Source organism: Urocitellus parryii, chromosome 5 (assembly GCF_045843805.1).
Source record: "Urocitellus parryii isolate mUroPar1 chromosome 5, mUroPar1.hap1, whole genome shotgun sequence".
Lineage (NCBI taxonomy): Eukaryota > Metazoa > Chordata > Mammalia > Rodentia > Sciuridae > Urocitellus > Urocitellus parryii.
Window position 1 is genome coordinate 5,713,489 of NC_135535.1, and position 22,461 is coordinate 5,735,949.

General features: G+C 58.2%; 1 protein-coding gene across 1 annotated transcript in view; it reads right to left on the reverse strand.

Moving 5' to 3' along the window:
• The window catches only part of Mpped1 (metallophosphoesterase domain containing 1), a 60,279-nt gene extending 59,337 nt beyond the window's left edge, over positions 1 to 942 (reverse strand). The window contains exon 1 of the mRNA XM_026394360.2: positions 719 to 942. Coding sequence (XP_026250145.1) covers positions 719 to 942 — 224 coding nt within the window. The remainder of the gene's footprint in view (positions 1 to 718) is intronic.
• Between the last annotated feature and the right edge of the window lie 21,519 nt (positions 943 to 22,461).

The window sequence follows — 22,461 nt, forward strand, 5'->3', positions numbered from 1 at the left end:
GGCTCAGCTGGGCTCAGACCAGCACAGGAACCCAAGGTGCTGAGCAGAGAGGGACGGCGCTGTCTGCTGGGGGTGGTCCCTCTACAGACACCATGCTTAGCCCTGCAGAGGGGCAGGGGTGGGGGCCTGCAGTCAGGCAGCCCTGGTGCCAGGCCAGCATTGCCCGTGTGGGGCTGGGCGGGTCACCTCACCTGGGCCCCTGGTTCCTCATCAGGTAGGGCCTGCAGCCCAGGGCAGATGGGAGGGGTAACAGGGGTAAAGAAACCCCGGGAGGGGCCCAGAGCAGGGATAGGAGTTCATCCACCTCTTCCAGGTCCTCAGAGAAGAGCCCGGGAGGGACAGAGCCCAGGGACAGTGTTTGGTGCTGGAGGCAGGGTCTGGCTGGAGAAGGTCAGGCTGGAAGAACGCGCCGGCCCTTTGGGTAAGGCACCTCTGCTTTCCCACAGCAGCACAACCAGACAGATGGCGGGAACCCCACGCCCAGACGCTGCCCCAGGACCTGTGGCCCAGCTGCCAGGCCTTTCAGTGTGGCCCAGCGAGGCCTGAAGCCTGGGATTCTAGGACCAACTGCCCGGTTTTTAAATATTTGCAGAACATGGTCCAGGTCAAATAGAGCAGGACTCAGAGCCAGCCCCGGCCCCCAAGCCACCCATCTGCCACTTCCCTCTGGCCCCCCAAGTCCCCCGCCCCGGTGCCCGCCCCCCTGCTGCCCACTTACATCTGCACGTGGGGCGGCTGGAATCGGCCCTGGTTGATGTTGTAGAAGGTGAAGGCCTGCGTGGGGTTGGAGCTGTACTCATCCACCTCGACCATAAGCCGGCTGTGCTGGTGCCGCCGCGCGGCCATCACGTGGGACTGGGAGAACGCCATGCCCAGGCCGCAGGGCAGGAGGGCCAGGGCCTCGGCCTTCAGGACACCGGCATCCCACCTAGAGCGCCACATGGACCTCCGCGGGCCACCTGGGCATCTCCCGCTGCCACCGCCGCCGCCGCCGCCGCCGCCCGGCCCCCCGCCAGACCTGCAGACAGACTGAGGAGACGGAGCAGAACCGTGCGACAGTTAATCTGTTTGGGATTTGCTTTATTTAATGTCAGATGAAGATTTAGAAAGAGGGAGAGGGCGGGGGGGGGGGGAGGGAAAAAACACAGTCGTACGCCTCAAAAACTCATTACAAATCTTTCCAACTCAGCAGTTTGATGAATATACTTTGGTAAAAAGAAAAGGGAAGGGAGGGAAAGAAAACAAACAAGCCAGGGCCGGCAAGTCCGCACCTCCAGACCCCGCCAGCCACCGCAGGACCCGGACAATGGCTGGTATTTTGTAAACAGGGAAGTGAAGTTTTACTTTCCACAATGGGGGGACAGGAAGGATTCCCCTGCGGCCACACCCCTCCCCTCAAACCCCCAAACCCACCCACCGGGCCCCACACCGCACCTGGCAAGCCCGGACAGGTGGAGAAATTCCTTCCTCCCCATCAGTCAGTTCTGCCTCAAGAGCCTTTAGCAGCTCGGCAGGCGGGAAGGGATTTTCCCAGGGACAAGTGCCACTCACCTCCGCAGCACAGGGCTGCTGCAGGGTGAAGGATCCCTTGAAAATAACCCTTCCTTCCCCAGCCCAAGGCCCCACCACCCTCTGCCCATCAATCGCAGGAATCCTGAGGTTCCGTCAATCCTGGATTCCTCTGAAATCGAAGCTGGCAATGCTATGATTTCTAGATTTTTTTTCCTCTCCTTGGATTTCTATTTACTGGGCTAAAAGGCCCCTCTGGCAGATTCCAGGTGGACTTGGGGAAAGGAGCCAGTGAGACCCCTCCTACCCCGACACACCCAACGGTCTGGCCGATGCCTGCGCACTCCCACCACCGATTTCCCTCGTTTCTTTTCATAATTATATATATATATATTTTTTTTTTTAACTGCGTATGTAGGAGATGCTTTGAAGATTTTTTGTCGTTGTTGTTTTTCAGGTTTGGGTCGTTAAGACCCTCTGACAATTCCATTTACACTGTATTTAACCAAGGAGAAAATAATGTAATTTAAACTAGTCCTGGACAGTCGGATCCCAATCACGTTGAAGAAGGAAAAATCCCCCTTGCTTTGCGCTTGGTAGAAGAATCGACACACTCGGAAAACAAATTAGATAAGGAAAACGACAAAAATTAGAGACTGGAGAACATTTTAATTATGCGCAAAGGAGAAATGGGTTATTAATTTTTTTTTAAATCTCGGCCATCCTCATACAAGGTAAAAATGAAATGATGTGGTCCTCCCCCTCTCCAACCCAGCCCCCCAAAACCCACCCCCACTCCCACCACCCCCTTCCCACTCAGGAAGTCCAGGAGAAAAAATAAATGTGTTTCCCCGATGAATTTGCTCCTTCTCTTCGTCACTAATTGTCCCTAAGTGGACGTGTGCATTGAAGGCAGGGGAGCCAGGTCTCCTGACCGTGGTGCTCACAGAGGCAGCCTGTGCCTGTCCGCCTGGAAATGCTGCCAGGCACCAAGAAGCTGGGGGAGAGGCCAAAGATGCCAGAAGTGAGGATCTACCTACCCTGAGCCAGTCCCACCTGGGTGTGATGGGGACTTGAGCCCCAGCATTGTGCTGGCTTGCTGTGTGCCCTGGGCCAACTTGCTGACCTCGCTGAGCCTCAGCTTCCTGTTCTAGAAAATGGATTTGATAATAGTAATGCCACCATCCAAGGTGGGTGTGCCAGTTAAAGAGGAATTCAGCCAGACTCCTGAGCACAATGCCTGGCAGGCACCAATACCTGGCTAAAACTGGCTGGACGATTGTAATCACTACTCAGTTCAGTTGGCTGCCTGGGCTCAGGGCCTGCTGCGTGCCAGTGCTGCCCGGGTGCTGGAACACCCAGCACAGGGCTGTGGAGCGTGAGCCCTGGGGCTGGCTCAGCGGCAGAAAGCACCTGTCAGGGCCAGGAGCTTGAGTCTTCCTCAAATGCACGCCTGATGTGCTTGGCACGCCTCTCTGATGAGGACCCTTGACCACTCGGCCCCGCAGGGCCTAGTCCACCCACACTCGGCCACCCAGGCCAGAACCCCGCACACTAGTGCACCCCGTGGTCTTGGCAAAGAGTGCCGGGCTCTTGTTCCAAGCCAGCCTCCGTGAGGCTCTGCACCTATGAGGCAGGTACTGTCCGAGCCCCTACTTTACAAGTGGGAAGGCACATGGCAGGGAGGGAGCCTCTGGCCCTGCCTTTCCCAGCAAGTAGGTGGCAGAGCCGGGACCCAGCGCAGGCTGCCTGGCTCCAGGACCAGCCCCCTTCCACCTGGGCCATTCTGCCCTCCTCTCGGCCAGCTAGAACCAATGTGCCCTTTTCTCACACCAGGCATGGCCTTGACCAGGGCCCTCATTCCAGGGCCTGCGCAGAACCAGGATGTCCCCTGAGGGTAGGGCTGGGTCCCCTTCACTCACCCCTGTATGTCACCAGCTCTGTGACCCTGAGCAACTGTCTTAACCCCCCAGAAGTTGCTTCCTCAACTACAAAATGAAGAGGACAACACTCCCTAACAGAGTCAAGAAGACTGAATGAGGTGGCATGTAAACAGCCTGTCACAGGGCCTGGCGGTAGTAAGTGTTCAATAAAGGTCAGCTATTATTCTCACATAGGGTCACCCTAGAGCCCATCACACATGCTGAATGTCCGGATGGAGGGGGGATGGAGGATGGATGGAGGGATGAAGGAAAAGGAGGATGAATGAACAGGTGTGCAGATGGAGGGAGCTCGTCCGCTCAGCCTGTCCCTGGTGCCACCGAAGGCCTGGCAGAGGGTAGGGGTGCAGCCAGTTGACTAAATCCCGAGGAGCCCTGGGCCCCTGCACCTCACCTACCCCAGCAAGGGGGCCGGCCAGGCTGGACATAGCCCTCATGAAAGGCAAGTCGGGGGACCCAGGGGACAGCGGCGGTGGCGGGACTCCGCACCGGATGCCTCAGCTGCAGGAAGGCGCGCGTCCCGGGGCCCTGGCTCCGCAGTGAAACGCTGCGTTTCACATAAAGAGGGTTCGCAGTGGCCCCGCTTGGAGAAATCAGGGGGACCGGGAGCGCAGAGCCTTCTTTTAATACCCATTTAATATTTATGGAGCCGCAGCAGCCGCCAGCCGCGAGCGCGCGTGCGGGGAGCCGCGCTTCCTCCGCCGCAGCCGTCCGCGGGGGACAGCAGCATTTCCAAACAAACGGCTTTTAGCTGGGAAGCGCTGACACCTGGTCCGCGAAAGACCGCAGGCCAGCGCGGGGACCCTGAGGGACACCGCGGGGCTCCCGCCCTCCCGTCCAGCCCCGCGGAGTGACCTTGAGCAAGTCACACGCCCCGGTGCGCGACAGGCGCCTCCTTAGCGCGGTGGGGGAGGGCGAGGCGGGAGGACCGGCCTTGCAGGAACTAGGCACTTCCGTTCTCGGGATCACCGCCAGAGTGCTGCAGGCTGTCACCGCTCTGCTCTCCCTGCCCAAAGGGTGTGACAAAACAAGGTCCTGCCTGGAGGAAGATGATGGGGGACAGAGGTCCATAAATATGCAGGAGAGCCTGCAGGTGACCATGTGTACATGGCAGACAGCAGGAGGATGAGGTGCCGAGTGACCAGAGTGTGACCTGCCAAAGGAGTGACATCCCCTCATACACAAAGGGTGAGAGGGACAGCAACAACCAGACCTGGGGAGGGAGCCACAACAGGGGGCGAGAGCAGTTTCAAGGCTTCCTCCCGGGCTAGCCTGGCACCCGAGCCTCCATAAAGGCCCAGGAACCCCTATCTGGAGGCTCCGGGGCTCTCCTGTCCAGCACCTGTTGAAGATCCCACTCATTTTCAGGGCTGGCTTTTCAAGTCTTATCTTTTTGCAAGCAGCTTTCCTCTCAGAGGCTTGCATTTGCTGAGGTGCCAGGAGTCCCATGGGGCCGGGCACTCAAACAAGAACCTGGGTGTTAGCCAAGACACCAGGCACAAGCAGGCATCAGGCGCCGACTGTCCGGAAGGACAGCTAGGGAGGAGGTCTGGCCTTGCCCTCCCCTCTGACCACACTCCCCAACCTTTTCTGGGCTCTGCTGCTCCGGGCTCTCCATTGCCACAGCCACCCACATCGGCCTCCAGGAGGGTCCTGAAACTCATTCAGAGCGGGCCACTCCTCAGGCACACCCCAGTCCTCAGAGCACCTGCTGCCTGCAGAAAGCCCGGCCCTTGGGCCAGCCCCAGAGCCCACGTCAGCCCCAGCTGGACCACAAGGGGCTCCCTGACACACCTGGAGTCCTATCGGAGCCTCCACAGGTGCTGTTCCTCCTGCCTGGAGGACTCCTAACACTCCTGCCCCTACAGCTGCCCTCTGGTTTCCAGGCTCATGCCCTCTCAGACCCAAGGCAGCCCAGGGCCTTGAGACATCTTCTCTGACTGCCCCAGGTGGGATCAGAGTTCCGCCCAAACCCCCAGGGCTTCCCTTACCAAACCTCCCAGCACAGGGCCTGCTTCTGTGTCTGAGCTGAATGAGCAGCCAAAGAACAAAGGGATATAGGAATGAGTGAGTGAGTGAGTGAGTGAGTGAATGAGTAAATGAGTGAATGAATGAGTGAATGAATGAGTGAATGAGTGAATGAATGAGTGAATGAATGAGTGAATGAGTGAGTGAATGAGTGAATGAGTGAATGAATGAGTGAGTGAATGAGGGAGTGAATGAGTGAATGAGTGAATGAATGAGTGAGTGAGTGAGTCCCACAGCCCAGATTTGAAAAGCAGCTTGAACCTCCCTATCTGGATTTTTCATCTGCAAATTTTCAGATGTTAAAACATCCCTCCCCGCCTGTCAGGAGATTAAGGGACATGGGATACAAAATCATTCAGCTGAGAGCCCAGCACACAGTAGGTACTTACTAAATGTCTCTTCTATTCTGCTCAGAAAGTTCTGATGAAACTCAGGAGCCCTGCAGGAGACTTGTGAGAATCCAGCAGAGGTTTCCAGATGGTCAGGCAGCCCCCAGCTCCCCTGCCAGAACCCCAGGTTTCCGGAGCCCCTCTTTCCTACCGGGAAGCCACCAGTTAGTCTCCTTCCCAGGGTGCAGTGGCTGGACACACCCAGCAGGACCTGCCTCTGCTCATCCTCTGGGCACTGGGGAACACGGGTGAGCCCCTGAACATTCACTGCTCCTTTTCTGGGAGCCAAGTGACCCAGACCTGAGACCAGCCCTTGGGAGGCTCAGGGCTCTGCAGGAGCAGCCAAGCAGATCAAGGGACCTCTGGGACTCCCTTGTTAAGAAGCACGGTGTAAAGAAGTCTGTGGGCCCAGGGAAGACCCCACCCAGCTCCAAGGCTGTATATGCCAAAGGCCCCGAAAGGAGAGAGCTGTGAAGAGTCCTGACTCGTGGACCAACTCGGCAGTGGATTTTTGCAGAAGAGCCACCTGGTTGGTCCTCACAGTGAGGCCCACCCTGCACCCGGTGAGACAGGCAGTAAGCACCTGTCTTGTCCTGCAAACAGGACAGACCTGCTCTGCCGAGTGGCCTGAGGCAGCCACCTCTACCCAACACACACCCCTCAAAGTCAGCTTGGGTCAAGAGCAGTGCTGCCTATGCCCTTGTTATTAGCACCTGCTCTGGCTCTCAGAAGTGTCCCCATTTGGAAAGTGAAGGTCACTCTCACCAGAGTCAAAGTGAGGCCATTCAAGCCACCACCACAAAGCCTCCCGTTTCTCACTGGCCCATCTCTTAACAATAACTGTGAGGGAGGGCGAAGCCTGTTGTCCTCAGTCCAGAACTCCAGAGAATCGACATCCGCACGAGGACGACAGTCTGACGCAGCACAGAACCTCCAGAGCCTTCTCCCGGCTGCAGCGTTCCAAAGAGCCAGCACTGCGCAGGCCCTTCTCCAGGAGTTCAGCCCTGAGCAGGCGGCCAGCGGCCCCGGGCTGCACCCCCTGCCCCAAGCATGGTTGATTGTCCTCCGTCAGGGAAAGCCAGCCCAGGGAAGGCTCTGCCTAACTACCGAGGCGAGGCGTTTGTTGCAATGTGGCAAAATGACATTAAAAAAAAAAAAATCCACAGCCCCCACCCCGGGCACATGCAGGAGATAACATTTAATGGAGAAGTGCCACCGTGTGGGGTTGGGGAAGAATTCTTCCACCTGCCACCTTTCCCACAGTTTGAAAACCACTTGTAATTCTTATTTCCTTCCCTTGTCTTGCTTGTGCCTGGATATATGCAACTGATCGGTTGATGGTTGGAAATGTCATCAGGGGCAAAAATAAACAGATGAACCCAAAGGAAAGGAAAGAGGCAAATAGCTCAATGGGGGAAAATCAGATCCGGCCCTCCATTTCTCCTCCCTCTGCTCCACCAGGGGTTTCCACGAAAAAGAAAACACTGACCAGAATCTGGGATTCGTGGCTCAGCTGAATGAGCCAATGAGCTGAGTAGATGAAGGACTCCACGAATATACTGAAAATTAGACCATATTCCTTGAAAAGGGATCAACCACAAGTGACTTTAAAGCATTTACCACTTAAAAACCTTTTAGCTGGGCCCATTTTGAATTATGACTACATGATTTTAAATTACACTTTCTAATTCCTCACCCCCCACCCCCAGCAGTCGCTGCTACTCCATTTCCCAATTATGTACTTTTATTTCAGAATGATGAAGAGTGCTACTTACTGGATCATGTCCTGTCTGCCACAAATAGCTGCTCACTTATCCCCTTAATTTTAGATATGAATGCAGTTGGTTCACCAGGCTCATCTTCAAATTCTGAATATTCCCCCATCCCAGTGCACAGAACGAGGCCCGAGATGCAAAAGAAACCAGCAAAGCTCGGACAGAGAAATCTGCTTGTAAACCCGAGCTCCACTCCATAAATTATTATAATTCTTGGTGCTTTCTATATCCATCTAGCAGATCAGCAATCACATAAATAATAGTGAGTGGACTGATTTTTTCTTCTGCAAAGTGCTATGTCCTAGTTTTCAAAATAAAGCTCTTGGAGATTCACGTATCTGTGGAGTTGCAAGGGGAAGCAGCTCAGATCCCGTTCACACACACACACAGGCATGCCGCACACAAAAGGGAACCAAGTGAATGTGGAAAAGTCGGCATCCTGCCTCCCCTCCCCACAGATCCACCCGCTCATGCTCAGTGGCAGTGGGGGCTCAGGACTTGGGTGGCTAGGGAGGGGGAGAGGCAAGAGGGTCTGGCTCTCAGTATTCAAATAAAATTTGCAAAGAAAGTCAACGTGGATCTGCAGTTCTCGTGGAAATCTATTCAGCAGATGTCACCGGAGCACAATCAAGTTGGCCCTATGGTCATTCCACACTTCGGTCTGCAGTTGGGGTTTGGCCATTTTTACCATCAGTTCAAGTGTATTTTTTGTGGTCATGTGGGAATTTGCCATCGAGGATTCAACCTCCAAAGTGTGATCAATTAACTGATGTGCCTGAATAACAAACTCATTCCCCCACTGCACTGCGCTGTGCACAGAGCCCAGGCGGCCGAAGCTGCAGGAGAGGGAAAGGCAGGGTGTGGGGAAGGGCCTGCATTTCTCAGGTAGCCAGTGCAATCCGTTCTGCAGTCTTGCAGCTGCAGAATGTGCAGAAAACACGGAAGAATGCACTGGAGGGGAGAATCGAAGGCAGGCGCGGGACATTGGAGGGAAGCATCATTTTCTCCTGAAAGTGATGACATTAGCATGGGAGATGCCAAAGGCTTCGTGTGCATCAACACTGAGCCTCAGATCCCCAGAAGAACGGCGCAAGAATGCGAAGATGAGCCATGGACAAGCTACCTGATAGACATCAACCTTCAGATGTAGGTGGGGGCGAAAGGGAACCTGTTATGCCTGACTCTGAACTGGACACAGAGCACCATCAACCAGAGGGAGATTTCTCCCTCTCGCCCTCCCTCCTTTCCTTCCTCCCTCCTTTCCTTTCTTCTGTCTGTCCGTGCTTCCTTCCTTCTTTTTTTAACTGCAGCTGCTCCTATTTACGATGAATGACCAGGTTCTGACCTCAGGCTGGTCAAGCTCACATCCAAGAAAATTCCCTAAAGAATACTTTGCAGACAGGCATGGGAAGACCCAGGAGCATCTCAAGTCACTGTACAAGTTCAAAATTGGTATATGAATCTCAATTTGCTAAGTTTTTTTGTTTCAGGAAATTGGGCTGCCTTGTCGGCCATAGATATTTCAAATGGAAATAGAGCATAACTAAGTCTTCTCTCATTATGGGGGGGAAATATTGTGCCGGCAGCAGATTGGTGGGACCACAGCGAGCACCAGGAAGAATCACGCTGATCAAGACACTTCCCCCCGACACCACCCCACAGAGGGGCCCCTTTTGACTTCCTTGTGTTTCTCTTTTCCCTGGGATTTTGCTTTGCACACTTTAGTCATCTCTTCAGATCCAAACCAATTTCAGGGGCTGTCTGGAGAGGGTGTGAGCTGGCTGTGTCATTGTGGGGACATGCACACACCAGGAACCAGGGGTGCAGGGAACTGCCTTCCCAGTTCTCCTCCAGCCCCGAGTATGGGGTACATCTCACCCTGGAGAGCAAGGCGTCCAGGCCAGAAGAGCACCCCACAGCAGGCCTGTCCCTCTCCCAAAGGGCAGCAGCCTTGACCAGAGCAAGCCTGGGACCCAATTCTCAGGCTCTATACTGGGGAAACCCAGCCCTGTCCTGCACTCCAGAGGTGCTGACAGACAAAGGTACCACTGCTGAACAGAAAGCTCTCAGAGAGAAGAAAATGGATAGGGGATTTGTGCAAAGACCCTTTTTTGTTCCCAGTGAAGGAGGGGCAATGGGGAGACATGTCACATTGTCACTTTAAAGATTTTGACAGACGATTCTGGGATAAGGCAGAAATTCCACCCCTAACTGCGGCTCCCTCGACTTGAAAGGCATTGACTAACCTCCACTAATTGCGTGTTTTCTGTGCATAATATTTACTTGTTAAAAGTCTTTGCCCGACTGATTAATTTCCTGTGCCCCGCTATTTGTGATCAGTTCACAGGCCTGAAATTGGAAAAAGGAAGGCATTTGGGCAGACTGAAAGATGACTGGGGAGGATCTTGTTTTTTCCAGAAGTCCAGCACCCACACCCAGAATGCTGCCTTTTCTCCTTGCAGACTCCTCTTCCCTGAAACCCAGCACCCACCCTTAATTCCTCAAATGAGTAGAAAGAGATGGGCACAGGAGAGGCTGTGGCTGCCTGGCTGGGAAGACAGCAAGTTCAAGGCAGAACAACGGAACTCAATCACTCTCATCGGAGGAAGGTCTCGTAGTCCCAAGGCTGGACTCGGAAATGTTGAAAAGCAGCTTTTCTTGAACAATTATTCCATACATCAGTCTGTGTATTTCTGATGCCGTTTGGGCACTAGGAGAAACACCCCCAAAATCCCATCTGTTACCTAATCTAGACCTGCCTATTGGTCCACAAGTGCAGACTCAGGGTACCGGCCTGGGTGGGTGTGCCCATTCCAGAACCTCACACAGGACCTATATCTGAGGTACTTCATCCCACATGTGGGTGACCTCGGAGACTGCCGCATCAGAATTTTGAGGATCTACTTCAATCCAGATCTTCCAAAATTCCTGGGGCGAGGCATAAATCGGAAAGCAGCCCACGTTGAGCCGCTTCCGACACACGATTACCCCTCAGTGCCTGGATTAGGCCTTTTGACTAGCCATCAGCCAATTAATGTACCTCCAACGAGCACTCGAATAGATGTAACCATTTCACAGAAATCCATCTTGAGAAAAAAGATTTTACAAGTGTTGAGGGGCTGCCACTTGGAAAGCCAATTTGCAGGGAGCCCGGCATCTTGAAGCTCAGTTTATTACGCATGGCTCCCACACAGCGGGCCCCTGTAGTCTGCACCTGGCTCCAGATGCCTCCCTCAGCTCCACAGCCCTGTGCTCTCCCCAGCCTCAACCCAGGCAGAAACACAAGCCCCCCTCCCAGAATGGTCTCCTAGACCTTTGGTTCCAGAAGACCAAGGCACCACTCTCAGCTGGGATGTAGCGGTCAGCTGGTGGCCTCTCTGGCATCCCCCAAAGCATTTTTAGCCATGTGACAGATTACTCATGAAGTTGGTATAATTTTTCCCCCTTGGTCAAAGCCACTTAGGGTATGGAGGGCATTAGTATCCCCACGGCTTCGTATCCCACCCCCAGTGCAACAGAACCCTGCCAATAAGTCCCCCACCATGGTTCCACTCCTGTCCAACCAGCTCGGCCCCACTTTCCTTCCCCCAGTTTAATTTCATAATTGTTGGCCACTTACCAGGCTTCCTTCTGGGCCATTCAGGGGAGCAGTGGAAATGGGAAGGGGAGCAGCTAAGCTCCTAGGGGGTGCTGGGAGAAAGGCCCCGAGAGGGGCATCCCAGAAGGGCAGTTGGACACTAGTGGGGACCAGTAGCAGAGTGGAGCCTCCTGACCCCACTGGGCCACCCAGCCTGAGCCTGGAGGTTGGGAAGGGAGGGAGGAGGGTGGGTCCCAAACTCCAGGTTAGCCTGCGGACTCCTGGACACAACATCTCTTCTCTGTCCCTACCCAGGCCCAGGAGACTGTGCAAGAATTCTCTCTCTCCTAGACCACGTACCAGAATCAACACACAAGAGACAGAACTGCTCCCTGGCACCGGCAGTCCATGGAATGCTGCCTTGGAGGACTGGGACCTGTCTGGTTAGTCACTGAATCCCAGGCCAGGCACACTGCGGGCAGCAGTGAACAGTGCCCAGTGGGCGAGTGGATGAAGGGATGGATGCACGGGTGGATGGTGGATGGATGGATGGCTAGAAACGGATGAAGTTGCCTTCGATACCTAGTAAAAGTGGCCATTCGAGCAGCATCAGTCCCCGTCTCCTCCCAGTAAGCAGCGCCAGGGGCTCCGTGCGCACAGTAGGCTCTCCAGGACCCGGGGCTGCTATTGTTGTCACCGTCGTCATCACTTGCACCCCACCAGCCCGCTTCTTCCACCAGCTACTCTGCCAACTGCCGGCGGCGACCGGCGAGCCGGGGAAAAGTTTCGCTGACCCCGCGGCCCCAGCCAGAGTCCTGCGTCCCGGCCGGCCCCTCCCGCCCGCACCCGCTGGGCAGGCAGGGCAGCGGGGTACTCGGCCCGGCCGCCGGCGCCCCGCACAGGCGGCCAAAGTAACTTTGCGGGTGCCCTGCGCAGCGCCGCGGGCGTCACCCGGAGCCTGGAGGGGGTCCCGGCCGCGCCCCCTCCCGGCCTGCGCCCCGGCCCGCCGCGCCTCGGCCAGCGCCCCGCCCGCCCGCCGGCCCTACCTGGCCCCGGGCTCCTCTTCGGCGGCCGCGGCGGCCGCGAGCAGCAGCGCGCACGGAGGGAGGCAGCGGCCCGGCTCCCGGGAGGGAGGCGCGCGGGGGCGGGGGCTCCTCCGGCGGCGGCCGCCTCGCCGCGCGTCCGAGGCTGCAAGTGGGAGCCAGACTCCTCCTTCGGGGGGCGGGGGGCGCCCGCGCACCCTCCCTCGCCCGCCCGCCCGCCCGCCCGCCGCGAGGCCGCCAGCCGCCCGGGCCCCTCCGCCGCCGCCGCCGCCGCCGCGCCCCTCCCGCCGCCCGCGCGCCCCGCCGCCCCCGCCCGGGGCCCCGGCCCCCGCCCGCCGCGCCCGCGCCCGCCGCCCGCATCCCGCCGCGCAGGACGAGGAGGAGGAGCGCGGCCCGCGCTGCGGAAAGGGAAGCGGCCGCCCGCCGCCCGCCGCGGCCCGCGCCCTCCTGCGCCGCCACCCGCCCCGCCGGCCGCGCGGACCCGGGAGCGGGCGGGGCGCGCCCACCTCCCGAGCCGCCGCGGCCCCGCGGGCAAAGCCCAGGCCGCGCCTCCCCCCGCGCCGCGCCCCGCCCGCGGCTGCGACCCCTCCCGGGCCGCCGCACCCTCCCGCACCCGCCGGCCCGCGCACCCCGCGCGGGATTGCCCTGCCGGCCCCTTCCGGAGGGACGCGGACCCTTGCTCCCGAGTGTGCATCGGCGGGGTCCTCCCCCAGAGCATCCCTCCGGTTCCCTCGGGTGCCCCAGGACCCCAAGCCCTCAGCAGAGAGGGTGGCCGGTTGTGGGCTCACGGGACAGGGACGGGACTGGAAAGGCCCTCAGAACCCAGCATTGACTAAGGAAGGCCCGGCCTTAGGCTGCAGAGGGGAGAGCAAGACCCTGAGCTCCGGTTCTCCACCCATAGGGGCCCTGAGTTGGGTGCTTCCACTCTAGGGAGCTTGAGAGACCCTGAGGACCTAGCCCCGACCTGGGGCAGGGAAGGGTGACCCTGTCTTTGTGTGGTCAGGGAATAGCTCCCTCTGGCCTGGGCCTCCCAGACTGAGAGTGAGGTCAGAAGGGGCTGTGGCCCCCTCAGAGGCCCATCAAAAACCCAAATGTGTGAGGGTCCCCCTGCCCCAGCCCACTCAGGCATGGAGCCACCTCCACATCTCATTATCAAATGAAGTCCCCAAGGACACTCAGGTGGGCACTTGGGCCTGGGCTGCCCTTGAGGAGAGCACAGTCTGGGGGTGGGGAGGGCAAGGGGGGTGCAGGAAGCAAGGAAGGACAAGGACCTGGTGTGGCTCCCTGGAGGTGGTGACACACACCCCTACCGTGTGCCAAGGACAGGAGGGATGGAAAGGCATCCAGGCAGAGAGGATAGGGCTCCAAAGGCCTTGGTGGGTTTGGAATGGTGATTTCAGTGGGGATAGAGAAAAAGGGAGGGCAGGAGGGGGCGGGGAGAGGGGGTGGGAGGCAGATCAGGAGCAGCCTTGGGTGCTTGGCTAAAGGGCTTGGACTTTTAGGGGCAGTGGGGAGCCATAGATTTTGAGCAGGTGCTGGGCTTGGTCAAGTTGATCTTCTTAGAGCTTCTCTGGCATCCCTGACCAAAGGGAACCTGGCCGGGGAGAGGATGGGACTGTGGCGGGTGCAGAGGCTCCTCTGGCTTCCCGGTCACACTCTACAGAACCCCAGCTCAGCCCAGAAGCACCCTCTCCTCTGAGACTGCAGACTTCTCCAGACAATGCCTGCCTGCGAGGAAGTGGTTGGAGAAAATTGCCTTCCTGGGAGACAAGGCTTGGATGCAGTGTCTCAGCAGCCTCACCTGCTGCCTGCCAGGGACAAAGGTACAAGTTGGCCATGACCTTAGGAGGTCTGGAGGACCAAAATCTGTCTTCCTGTTCCCTGGGATGAGAGCAGAAAAGTTCCTGACTCTTGTCCTCCAAGGCTAGCTTCATCATACCACCATTCTACCAGAACTCCCCTCAGCTCCCAGAATACCATCTCTTATTTACCCTGGACATGCACTTATTGAGTACCTACTGTATGCTTGAATTCTGGCACTTCCTTTGGAGCAACGCATGAGCTCCCCATCAAAGGGCCTATGTCACCTATGCTACTCAGTCCCAGGCACTGAGCTCTGAGCTTGACCCACACTGTCTTATGGAACCCCCATACCTCCCCCAGTCTAGACTGCACCTAAGGTCAGGCTCCCCAGAGCCCAATGCTGCATCTTAGGGCCTGGATCTCAGTCTCTTCTTCCATAAAGCTCAGTAGGTGCCCCGGGAGTGGCTCTAAAAGACAAAGAATGAGGAGTGCGGGCTGGGCAGGATAGACCCACTCCTAAAAGAGCAACCAATCTGGCAAACACAGCAGACATTCTGCTTTTGGAAAATTTAATAACACAGTGGCACTCGTTCATGGAGACTGATAGAAACACCACACAGCCCCACACTGCTGAACCAGCCGGGGATGGCTTGTTCTGCTCAGAAGCATTTCTCAGGCACCTACTATGTGTGGAGACCAAGCAGAAGCAGGTTATGTGTCCTAGGAGAGGCATGAGGGCTGCAGGTGCTCATGATGCACAGGAGTCATGGAATGCAGAGGGCATGGAGAAGCACCACAAATGCAGCCCGGGACGCTTCAGAGGAGAGGGTGCACCCTCTGGAAGAATATGACCTCGCCGTGAGGATGAAGGGGAGAGGCAGTCCAGCAGAGGGACCAACCTGCCCCCAAAGGCTGGGAGCCTCCAAGGAGCATGTGTGACACCTCTGGCCAAGATGCCACAAAGATGTGCAGGAAGCTGTCCCAGGGCAGTAACTGCAGGATATTGGTGACAACCCCTCATTAAAATCAACCTCGTGCCCAGCCAGAAGGAATTGGTTTTTGAAATCACGGTGTGTCTAGATAACTGAATCATGTCGCTGAGATGCAGTGGTGGCCAGAAAATGACGTTCAGGCTCAGCACGTGGTCAGTGAGCATGTGAAGCAGATTTTACCAGTGAGTCTAATTCTGTGTTTTGAAAAATGAAAAATAGAGGGAAGAATGGAGAAAAGAAGATAGGAAGTAAGTACTGCAAAAGGCTGATCCTGGTGATAAGATCATTTTTAGTTTATTGATGGGGATTTTTTGTCTCCGATTTTTCTGTAATCATCTGGGTATCATGAAGGATGGAGAGAGTGGGGCATTCAGGGCCGGACGAGAGCAGAGTACAGGGTGTGCGGGGAGGGCAGGGGCTGGGATGAGCCAGAGGTGTGGGCAAGGCCTAGGCCACTGAGGACTTCCAGTGCCTTATCAACAGGGGCCTGCCTTTTCATGCCTTGGGACCTCCAGGTGACCAGCCCCCAGCCAGCATGCCAGTGCGGTTATGATTCAACAGATACGCGTAGGCACGAGGTGAGGCCCAGGGATCACTAGGGCAGAGAAGGCCAGAGCAGCTCAGGGGAGGCAAGAGTCTTCGTGGGCTGGGGTTTGGGAGAGGTGACCAGGAAGAGATGACCCAAGCTGGGGCTGGAGCCTGATTTGATGGCCCCCTCTGCCCCCTTAGGCCCTTCCAAGGTCTTTCCCAACCCCTCGGTCCAGCTATCTGGCCTGAGCCTCATTCCAGGATTTCCTCTAGAAGTCAGAAGTCCAAGGTGGAAAATCCATTTCTGGGGCCCCACATCCTGCCCATTTGTGGTAGTCTCATGTACAGCCTACAGAACCATGTCCCCACCGCAGGTTCAAATCCTGCCTCTGCTACAAAGGGCTTATGACTCTGAACCTCAGTCTCTTCTTCCATAAAGCTGATACCATGATCTCTACCTCAAGGGTGCATAGTGTGCATTCAGCATTTAGCAAGTGTTGGCTGTTAACACTGTCACAGTCACAGATCAGGTTCTGTCACTAACTTCCTGGGTCCTTGGGACATGCAGGTGTTTCCCTGAGCCTCAGATTTCTCATTTTGAGGAGAAAGGGAGGCCAGCTGGCCCTGGGCTGGCTCCTAGATGACACAGCAAGATGAGGAGAGAGCTGGGGAGGGCCCTCGTCCTGCCCCAAGCTGGGCTCCTGTTAAGCTGGTGTCCAGATGAGCCCCTGGCAGCCATTGAACTATCCCATGTGACCCAGGAGGACGCTGCACGTGACAGCCCCCTGGGGAGGGCTCAGCTCCTGGCCACTGCTGCCCAGGCTCTCAGCCCCAGCCTGGGCCTGTGAGCTCGTCCTGGTTTGTAGAGAACTTCAGGTGCCCTGCGGCTGGTGTGCTTACCACAGCGGCCTGGCTGGGACCTCAACTAGGGCCACCTTGCCTGCACGGGAGACCAGAAGCCCCAGTGTAAGGAGCAGACGCCAAGGCTCCAGAGGCTTTAGGACCTGTCCAGCCCCAGAGCTGGCCTTCAGACTCCAAGACACTGCTGTCCCCTCCACCCAGCTGTGCTCCCCTCCCCGACTCCAGGACTCCAGCTCCCTCCAACCCCACAAAAGCCCAACACATCTGGCACCTTCCCAGCCAGGCTCCTGGGAGAGTTCTTGAGCTGTCCAGGGTCCTGCCGGGCCCAGCCCTGCCCCGCGGCCTCCTGTGATCCCTGCCTGGCTGCTGTCTCGCCCCCTCCTGGATAGCAAAGACAGAAAGCTGCAGGCCAGTGGGCTGCCCAGGGCTCCTGGGTCCAGGCTGCTTGCGTGCCCAGTTACCCTTGATGCCATACTTGGGCACCAGGACCTCAGGTGCCTGCCCTAAAAAGTGACCACAACCAGGGGTCCAAGAGGTGGCTTGTAGTCACCCAGTGTCCCAGGCGACTCGGCCACCTCCTCCAGGTCGGGCCAAGCCAGAGACTGAGAGGGACTGGAGTAAGGGGCGGGAAGGTGTGGGCCTGGCCACCCACCATGACCACACGCTGCTGAGCACAGAGGGACGTGGGCTGGGGGCACAGGGCTTCTCATGGCCACTCCTGGGGAAAGGGTGGGTTTGAGAGTACTTGATGACAAGGACAGAGAGGTGCTTCTGGGAAGGGGGGCAAAATCAAGGCCTCCAGGCAGGAGCCACAGGGACACTGGCAAGGAGAGGGACTGGGAGGCAGAGGTGGCACCATCCCTAACTGAGCCCCAGCCACAGTGCAGGGCATGGGAAGGGGGCTGGGCCAGGCTGGGCAGTGGGTAGAGGCTGATCCAGAGAGAGCAAGGAACCTGGGCAGGGTGGGGCCAAGGGATGGCAAAGGGGCCCCCAGGAGGTAGCCAGGCCAGGGCTCCGTGACTTCAGGGTCGTAGTGAGGACCAGGCCCTCACCTTGCTGAGCAGTGCTCCCACTGTGCAGAGCCCCACCTGGGTCCCCTCGTCCACTCCTCAGCCACCCCTGGCTCCATGCGGAAGGAGCTGGGATACCACAGGGTGCATAGGCTGCCAGCAAGCCCCGCACCTGAGCTCAGCGTCCCCACCCAGAGTGCCAGGGGGAGCCCGGCCTGCCTCGTGGGACTACAGGGGCTTCAGAGGAGCACAGAGCATGGACACCCTCTGACACGGGACGTTTAGCTCTACTGTGGAGCCAGCGAGCCCACAGCACTCTCCCGGATGGCTCTGGGCATCTGTCTTCTTTTCAGGACAGAGTCTCAGGAACTGCCTCTCCTGATCAGTCATGGGCACCGCCACCCACCACCCGGGTGCCCACAGAAGCACTGGGTTCAAGGCAGGCTGTGTGAGCCCAGAGCCAGCGTGGGGACAGAGCCGAACATGGAGGAAGAGGGACAGAACAGGGCTGGCCCTGGGGCCCAGGAAGGGAAGACTGAGTGAGAGCAAAAGCCATCCCTGGATGTCTGCTGACCTCCAGCGCGAACACTGCCCCCCCCCACACACACTAGAGAGGTCTGTGAGGGCAGCGGGAGAGGAGCACAGGACACGGACCTGGGTCTCGGCACGGATCCTGAGCAGGGACCACGCAGAGAGCAGGACCTGCTGGTGGGCACAGAGCCTGAGAAGCAGAGTACAGGAGAGTGGCACTAGGCCCTGCTCAGAGGGCAGAGACTGTCCCCCGCTCCTGCTCCACATCCCAGCATCTGACAGCACCCCGCACCCTGTACCTGCCTCCAGTCTCTCTGGTCCTCCCAAGACGGCCTCCAGGGGCCCCTGCTCCCCTGTCCACCTGTTCCCCACCCAGTGGTTAGGAAGCCCTCCCTTGCTTGGGACCCTCAGTGGCTGCCCAGTGCTCTCGATCCTGCAGGGCATTCGAAGGATTTACGACTTACAGAGGCCACCGACCCCTCCTGGCCCACGGGGCCCCTGGAGCCACTCTTTTCTCATCCTTGGTCCGTGGCTGGCTGTGGGGCCTGAGCCTCTGAATGTTGGGTGGGATGCGGTGCCCAGGGGGCAGCTAGGCAGGCCCGGGGCCCAGTGATGCCTGCTGCCGGGGCCTCCTGGGCTCAGGTCCTCCTGTACCATCCAGAACCTGCCCCGACATCTCTCGCCAGAAGTCCCCTCCCTACCCTTCCCCTGGGCCGCCAGCTGGGGACAGCACAGCCTGGGGTGTCCTGAGCAAGCTTCTCAACCTGTGGCTTCACCTGCAGAGTGAAGATAAGACCCCAGCCCACAGATGTGCTGACCACATGGGTCAAGGACTCAGAACTGCCCCGCGTGGTCTCCAACCCCCAGCAGGCACCAAGCAGCCAGTCCCCAGGAGAGCCAGCAGGGCCTGCCCAAGCCCTCGGGGCCACTGTAGCAGCATACTGGCCCCTGCTGGCCCCCAGCTCCACCCCCCACCAGCAGGCACTTCCCAGGATGGTCAGACACAGGAACCCAGGAAGCACCCCGCTTTTGTAGATGTCTGAAGTACCCCCTGGGAAGCCATTATCCCAGGATGAGAGACAATATCCCAGAGAGGGGAGGCCAAAGAGGCCGGGAGGGACAGTAGAGCTGGGGAGGGATCAGAGGGCGGGGAGGACAGTAGAGCTGGGGACCAAGAACTAGCGGAGGAACCGTGGAGCTAGGAAGGGACGACCCTGAATCCTGAAAGTACAGCTGAAGTAAGGCCATGCCAGCCTCCCCAGGCCGCCCCCGGCCCCCCCCCCCCCCCCCCCGCGCCTCTCCTTAGGAAAGGAGTCCCTCCCGCCGAGTTCCCGCTGGACCCACGTGCTTCCCATAGACCTGCTCCCTCTTGGGGTGTCTGCCTATCAGACGGCTCTTCCTCCTCTTGAGCTGGTAGCTGCTCCCTGTCCACCTCCAGGGCTCCACAGCACCCTCGGGTCCCTCCAGGACACTCCTTGGCCTCCCCTCCCTCCACAGGCTCCACAGCCCACCCACCTGCAACTGTCCCTCTGCCGCCCAGACCACGTGCCCTTGCCGTCTTCATCCCTCCTCCAGATGAGCCCCAGCCGAGACCAAGTGCAGCTCCAGGGTGGAGGCGGGGTGAGGAGGACCCAGGGTGGAGGCGGGGTGAGGAGGACCCAGCCGCGGTGCGCTGCGCGGCGCAGGGCCCAGGCAGTCGCCCACATCCCGGTTCAGACTTTTCCAGTCCTTTCCTAGCAGCAGAGTGGAGTTACAGCTGGGAGGGACGTCGGAGCTCTCCCCCAGCCCCAGTCTCCCTCCCACTGCACAAACAGGGAAACTGAGGCCCAGGCTGAGGAAGAAGGTGAGAGAGGGAATACTTTGCCTCCAGATTAGGTGGAAGGATAAATGTTTCCTGAAGAGGAGATCAAGGGCACGGGGTCAGGGCTGAGAGGCTTTCGTGTTTTCTCTGCCCAGGACTATGGAGGCCTGGTCACCAGCAACCCTGGAGGTCAGTGATGACCCTCTACTGCTCTAACCCATCCGGGTGACACCCATGTGCAGATGGGGAAGGGGAGGTCAGAGACACAGAGAGATGCATCACCTCCTCCCTGACACCACTGCGGTGTTTGAGGGGCAGAAGGGGATGTATGTGCAGTTGGGGTCCCAAGGCCACCACCCCAAGGGGACATCACTTACTCGGCCTCCCTCCTGCCCCCAATCCCATGATCCCCTGCAGGCTAGCCAATGAGCCCACCGGACAGCTGCTGCTCTGAGCACCCCGGGGCTGGCCCTGCTCACATGAGACAGCGTTAATCCTCGTGCCTTGCCCTGGGGCAGGAGTGGCCCCCAGGCCTGGCTCCACTCTTCTGCTCCCAGGCAGGGGCCTCCCAGCAGCTGCTCAAGCTGAGGCTGGATGCAGCTCTGCAGTAGAGCGCTTGCCTCACGTGCACGCGGCCTGGCTCCATCCCCAGCACCGCAGAAACAAACAAAAAGAAACAATCCAGGGGGCTGGGGTGGTGGCTCAGTGGTAGAGCACTGGCTTGGCATGTGTGAGGCCCTGGGTTCGATCCCCAGCACCACATATAAGTAAGTAAAATAAAGGCCCATTGACAACTAGAATATATATCTCTATAAAAAGAAAAAAGAAGCAGCCCAAGCTCCACTGTGTGCCCACAGCAGACATCAGCCAGCAGCCGCAGCACCCCCTTTCCACACCAGGATACAGCACCAGAACACTTGCGCAGGGCTCAGGCAGCCACGGTGAAGGGCGCCTTAGAAACAAGGTCCGCACGCCACTCCTGGCCCAGGTCCTCCAGGATCAGACCGCACTCTCCACACTGACCCTCTGCTCTTGTTCAGCTGGACAGACCTGGAGCACTGGGCTAGCAGGGCCCTTTGGCAACCTCTGGGCACACAGGTGGAGAAAGAGGTGACCTGCCCCGGATGCAAAACAAACTGACCCCAGGCCAAGCCTGGAGCTCCTGCTCCCTGACCCTACCCCAGTGCCCATCACACAGCTCCTTCAAAAGCCGTGGGCCCCGGGGCCTGTCAGCAGGTACCCCTGGCCTCATGCCCCTAGGGACTTGTCCACAGGCATAAAGGTTCCTGGAGGTTGATTATCTGGAGGCCATTAGAAGCTCACCACAGAAGCTGGTATCTCCCTGAGAGACCCATGAGCTCCTGCCTGCCCACAGAGCCTCAGCAGGCAGCTCCGTCCAGCTACAGGTGACAGAGGCTGTCACTTCCCTGCAGGTCACATCTGGAGTTGCCCAGGGCCTCACGGTGGTCCAGCAGGGCTCTGCTGCCCTCTCCCCAGAGAAAAGCAACCTCCTCGCCTCTCTCTAGGGTGTCCGGCTGTCCAATGATGATGGCCAGCCCTCACCATCCTCAACCCAAAGCTGCCGCCTTCCAGAAGCCCCTTTTGCCTACCCCTCCACCCTCCTCTACCAGCACCCTGCCCACGTCTCCAGGACACCCCGAGCAGCAGGCCCTCTCAGCAGCAGCCCCTCATCTGTACCTGTCCACACCGACCACCTGACCAGCCTCTGTAACTCCCTCTCACCTGCAGACTCTCCCCCACCTCCTCCACACCCTCAGCCAAGTTCCTTTCTGCTCCCTGCCTCCTCAGGCCAGGCCAGGGTCACCAACGGCCCTTGGTGTCAGACCTCATCCTGCTCTTTTGGCCAAATGGGCCCCTTCCCCTGCTCTGAGGACAGTGTCCAGCCTCCTGGCCCTGACCCTCAGGTCTCCATGCTCTGGTCCCAGAATCCAGCCTCATCCCATGACCCACCATGCCGAGCCTCTGGCCCAGAGATACTAACACCTTCCTCCATCAGCTCTGGGATTCCATGCTGGCCCAGGCCTCTGCACCCTGGAAATGGTAACAACAGGGCTATTGGTCCTCTAGAGCAATGGGCCAAAGCCTCATGCTGAGTGATCTAGACAACCCCAGCCTCGATGAACTCTGTTTATTTATTGACTCCAAAACATTTATTGAACACCTACTATGTGCCGCATACTGCTTAAAGCACTGGGATACAGCAGCAAGATGTGCTGAAGGGATTATTGTCTACTTGTACAGGTGTGGAAACAGGCTCAGAGAGCCCAAGTGATCTGCCTGGGCTCAGAGCCGTGAGGTGGGCTCCAAGTCCTTTACTCCCTGGCCTCCAGAACTCTGCCGCTCCCTGCCCCCTACCTCTTGATCACCTAGAGAGCTCAGCAGCCTCCGTGCTTTGTTCTCCTCCCTGGGAGCCCCCTCCCACCATCCCCACCACGCAGTCACCAGCCTGGCTGTTGCCTCCCTGGGAGCCGCTGCCAAGCCGACAGCTCCTGTCAGCACCCCAAGGCAGCCAGCAGGAGCAATAGCAGCAGCCTTGGCACATGCCCACCTCTAGCCATTCCACAACCACAGAGCCAAGAGGCGGGCAAGGATCCAGCCCTCGCCATTACAAATCAGGAAACTGAGGCGGGCGAGGAAATAGGCTCCCTTAGGA